Source organism: Stenella coeruleoalba, assembly GCF_951394435.1.
Source record: "Stenella coeruleoalba genome assembly, chromosome: 6".
NCBI classification, from domain to species: Eukaryota; Metazoa; Chordata; class Mammalia; order Artiodactyla; family Delphinidae; genus Stenella; species Stenella coeruleoalba.
The window spans coordinates 109661098-109665631 of NC_137151.1; the positions used below are offsets into that span (position 1 = coordinate 109661098).

Consider the following 4534-nt stretch of genomic DNA (forward strand, 5'->3'; position numbering starts at 1 on the left):
CGCGGGCTGATGACGTCACCGCTGTTTCCGGTGTCTGGCGCTTCCCTCCAGCCGAAGCCAGGTGAGTTGGGAGTCCAGGCTGGCCCACCCTGGGCTCAGCGCGCCGAGACTGGGGTGGGCTCTGCAAGTGGTGGGTCCGGGCCTCGCACCTCCCCCCCGGAACCCCCCCATGACCTGCCTTTGCAGCCCAACGGGCGTGGGAGTGGGAGCCGCCTAAAGGTGGGCGGGGGTTGGAGAAAGTGGCCTGGGAGTCGCCGCGGGGCCTGAGGCTTTTAGGCACCTGACCCCAGCCTTCTTGGAGCCGGCGTTGCCAGGGCCCGTTTTTTCTAGGTTCCGAGATGTGGCCCTGAGCGCTCCATGTTGCCACTTTAGGGGTTTTCTGGATTGTGCCCGGCCAGCGACCCTGCCGTTCTTTTCCTTCCAGCATGATCCGCTGGACCCCCAGCGACTTGCCTGAAAGAGACCCCTCAACCTGGACGAACCCTTTGGCAGCCCCAGACCGTCCTTGAGGAGGATGACTGAGACACTATGGGCCACGCGCTTTGTGTCTGCTCTCGGGGAACTGTCATCATTGACAATAAGCGCTACCTCTTCATCCAGAAACTGGGGGAGGGGTGAGTGTTTGGAAATCATTTGACTAGTCCCTAGGGTTATGGTGTTTGAAGGACAGCAGTCTGCACATGATAGGGGCACAAAAGTTTGATGCCTAGCCTCTGATTCACCTGACAGAGCCCAGCTACTGTGGTGGTCAAGAAAGTGGATTGTGGAGCCAGGCTTCCTAGATTCACCATGTATGGCCTTGATAAGCCATAGTTTCATCTGCCTTTTGGAGCTAATTATGCTTTACTTGTAGGGCTGTGAGGACTAAACCAGATACTGCATATCAAATGTCTCCCCTACGGCCTGGTTCATAGCACTTGATAAATGGTGACTGTTATTTATTTAATATTTATGGAGCATCTGTCATGTGCAGAGCCCTGCATTAAGATCATAGCACCTAGGGGCTTCCCTGGTGGCGCAGTGGTTGAGAGTCCGCCTGCCGATGCAGGGGACACGGGTTTGTGCCCCGGTCCGGGAAGATCCCACATGCCATGGAGCAGCTAGGCCCGTGAGCCATGGCCGCTGAGCCTGTGCATCCGGAGCCTGTGCTCCTCAACAGAGAGGCCACAACAGTGAGAGGCCTGCGTACCGCAAAAAAAAAAAAAAAAAAAAAAAGAGATCATAGCACCTAAAAGGTGACTCTGTCCCTGGTCTTGAGCTCAAAGTATAATAATCTTCAGACTTCTTTTTAGAGTCACACCTTGGGAGGGTTGCTACTAAATGGGAAAGACACCACCCCGCCCCACCCTTCTCCCCAGGGAATTCCTCTGGGTCCAAGCAGTGTGGGAAATGACCGTGGTCCTTCACTGACCCCTTTGGCCCACAGTGGGTTCAGCTATGTGGACCTAGTGGAGGGGTTACATGATGGACAGTTCTACGCCCTGAAGCGAATCCTGTGTCATGAGCAGCAGGACCGGGAGGAGGCACAACGAGAAGCAGACATGCATCGCCTCTTCCATCACCCCAACATCCTTCGCCTTGTGGCTTATTGTCTGAGGGAGCGAGGCACTAAACATGAGGCCTGGCTGCTGCTACCCTTCTTCAAGGTCAGAAAGTCTCCTGGCTGTGGAGGGGGTTGCAACAGAGCCACCTGCCAAGGGCTGTGTGAGCGGTCAAGCACGTTGGGAAGCAGAGAACATGTTCTGGTTTGACTACTTCAGATTTGGGGTTTAAGGAACCCAGATGGGGCTGTGGGGTGTGTGGTGAGATGGTTGATAGGCTTTGTCATGGGGAAGGACTCAGGCTCAAGGAGCAGAGGCTAAAAAAACATCAACTGTGGGGAAACTTGTTTTGCAGAGAGGTACGCTATGGGACGAGATAGAACAGCTGAAGGACAAAGGCAACTTCTTGACTGAAGAGCAAATCCTTCAGCTGCTGCTGAGTATCTGCAGAGGACTGGAGGCTATTCATGCCAAGGGTTATGCCCACAGGTCAGTGGGAGGCTCCTGTGTACCTGCTGGGCAGAAGGGAAGAGCCTCATCAAGAGAAATGAGAGGTCTCTGCTCTCCTCCCAAAGAACAGCCCCCATGATTCTTTTGCGCCCCCCCCCCCCCCCCGCTCAGGATTCCAGCCTTCCTGTCCAAGGACGCTCATGGTTCATTTCCACTTTCCTGCAGGGACCTGAAACCCACCAATATCTTGCTTGGAGATGAGGGGCAGCCAGTTTTAATGGACTTGGGTTCCATGAGTCAAGCATGCATCCACGTGGAGGGCTCCCGCCAGGCTCTGACCCTCCAGGTAAGAGTCTCTAGGTTCCTTTGCCTACCTGTTCCCCATCCTCAACCCCTTCTGGTGCGTGCCCCAATTTGGTCACATGACCATGACCTGTGCCCCACTTTTGAGCTCTGGGGCCACTGTTCCAGGACTGGGCAGCCCAGCGGTGCACCATCTCCTACCGGGCCCCGGAGCTCTTTTCCGTGCAGAGCCACTGTGTCATCGATGAGCGGACTGATGTCTGGGTGAGGAGGATGTGGGTGGGAATCTGGGTGGGGAGGAGTGCTGCTCTGTACCTACTGTGGAGTAGAACAGGTCTTTGGTTTCTAGCGCATGGGGCCCCAGGAACCACGTATGTCCTCATCCGCCCTCGACTCTCTTCCTGGAAACTGTCACTGACACTGTACTCAGTTGCTCAGGAAGTGGTATAATCCTGCCCTTTGAACAGGGTGAGTACAGCTAACTGTCAGGGCTGAAGGCAGTGTCCAAGCACAGGGTGCAGAGGCCTCCAGCTAACTCGCAGTTTCTCTGGGCCCTGGTGGTGTCATGTGACTGAAGTCCGCATATTGTAGTTTCCTTTCACTACAGAATTAAGGGGAGCGATATCATCTACACTGGTCCCCTTCCAAGGAATAACCAAGTTATGCTTAGTCCCTAGGCTGTGTGCTATATGCCATGATGTTTGGGGAAGGCCCTTATGACATGGTGTTCCAGAAGGGTGACAGTGTGGCCCTTGCTGTGCAGAACCAACTAAGCATCCCACAGAGCCCCAGGTGAGCAATGAAGGGGGCAGCAAAAGCAGTTCAGACTCCTCCCAGCCGTTTGCGGGGCTGGAGCTGTAGCACAGGGGATGGCTGCCCTCATCACCCTGCCCTCCTCCTTCTACAGGCATTCTTCAGCCTTGCGGCAGCTGCTAACCTTAATGATGACTGTGGACCCGCAGCAGCGCCCTCATGTTCCTTTCCTCCTGAGTCAGTTGGAGGCACTGCAGCCCCCAGCTCAGAGCCAGCACACTACCCAGATCTGAACAAACCAGTGGCCATGTTGAGAAGGTGGCCCTGTGCCTTGGGAAGAAGCTCCCACCCCTTAGTGGAATCTCCATCCCTTCTAACCAGGACAGCTTTCTTGTAGTTGGGGGCAGCTGGCGGGTGGGGACAGTCAGCTCAGTCTTCTGTCTCTGATTCTGCTCCCTTACGCCCAAGAGCAACAACTGGACTGGGGGCCTGACTGGGTAGTGGTGGGTGAGGGTGGGGAATGGGGAAAGGGGAACTGATAGAATCTGGTAAAGGCTCTGAGCAGGACTGCTGAGCTTACATCATGATCTGCCTCCAAATCTGGGAGCAGGAAAATGTATGAATAGAAGAATAAAGTGAAAGTAGCTTGGTGTGATCTTAGTTTCATTGTGCCTGGAGTGAGAGAAGAGGTGCAGGGGGCCGAAAGTCTGGTTGCCATTTCCAAGGGAGAGCCTGGAGAGAAGAGGAACTGGCGTAGCATCAAGAATGGCGTGAGTTCATCATTCCACGTACGTAGGCAGGTGTGCCTACCTTAGATCTGGCTGGTTGGTGGTGGGCAATACTTCTCCTAGCTTGTCTTATTCAGAAACTTCAAGATGCTCTGGTTTGAGCTGGCTTCTATGCCAAGAACTGTGACCAGGGCCGCCTTAAGCACCCTCAATTCGTACTTTCATTTCTTCATTCCCAGGGCTGGGTAGCTTAGTCAGAGCAGCCCGGCTGGTTTTCCAGGCAACGGCTTCTGGGTGGAGACACCTGAGGAGTCTTTGGGACAGCTACGTAACTGGTCTCTAGCCTCTGCCTGGGAGCAAGGGGAGTGGAGGTGGCAGCCATTTTGGCCCAGAATCTCTCCCAGATGGTTCTAGTTCACACATGGTTAATGATTAATGAGGCCAGTGTGGTGTGGCAGTATCCAGCTGCCACTTCCTGCTTACTCTGCTGAGTAAACAGGGGCCCTGCCCTTGCTGGGCTTGAAAGCTGTTCCCCTGGGAAGGGCACTGTGTTCCTGAATCACCAGGGAGGGGAGGCAAGGGCAGGGTTCGCATCTCCTGCTCCTGAGATTGAAGCTTCTTCCCCGCACTGTGCCCACCCGCAACTGCTGACGTCAGTGTGGGTCCCAGGGTGCCTATTAGCAAAGTTGAAGTTTTCCCCAGGGCCCTGGCAGGAGGCTCCCACCAGCTAACACAGAGGCTGAGGCCAGAAAGAAAGCA

General features: G+C 54.9%; 1 protein-coding gene across 3 annotated transcripts; it reads left to right on the plus strand.

Moving 5' to 3' along the window:
- The first annotated feature begins 27 nt into the window (after positions 1–27).
- On the plus strand, positions 28–3579 carry STK16 (serine/threonine kinase 16). Of its 3 annotated transcripts, none has more exons than XM_079923596.1 (8): positions 28–61; positions 425–614; positions 1427–1646; positions 1897–2030; positions 2217–2337; positions 2463–2558; positions 2965–3086; positions 3202–3579. In XM_079923596.1, exons 2-8 carry the CDS (start codon positions 529–531, stop codon positions 3338–3340), a joined length of 918 nt encoding a protein of 305 aa, XP_079779722.1. In that variant the 5' UTR covers positions 28–61; positions 425–528; the 3' UTR covers positions 3341–3579. The 3 variants fall into 3 exon arrangements, with proteins under 3 accessions (XP_079779722.1, XP_079779723.1, XP_079779724.1); XM_079923597.1 differs by lacking the exon at positions 28–61 and adding an exon at positions 107–130; XM_079923598.1 differs by lacking the exons at positions 28–61; positions 2463–2558 and having other exon boundaries at positions 319–614.
- The last annotated feature ends 955 nt before the right edge of the window (positions 3580–4534 follow it).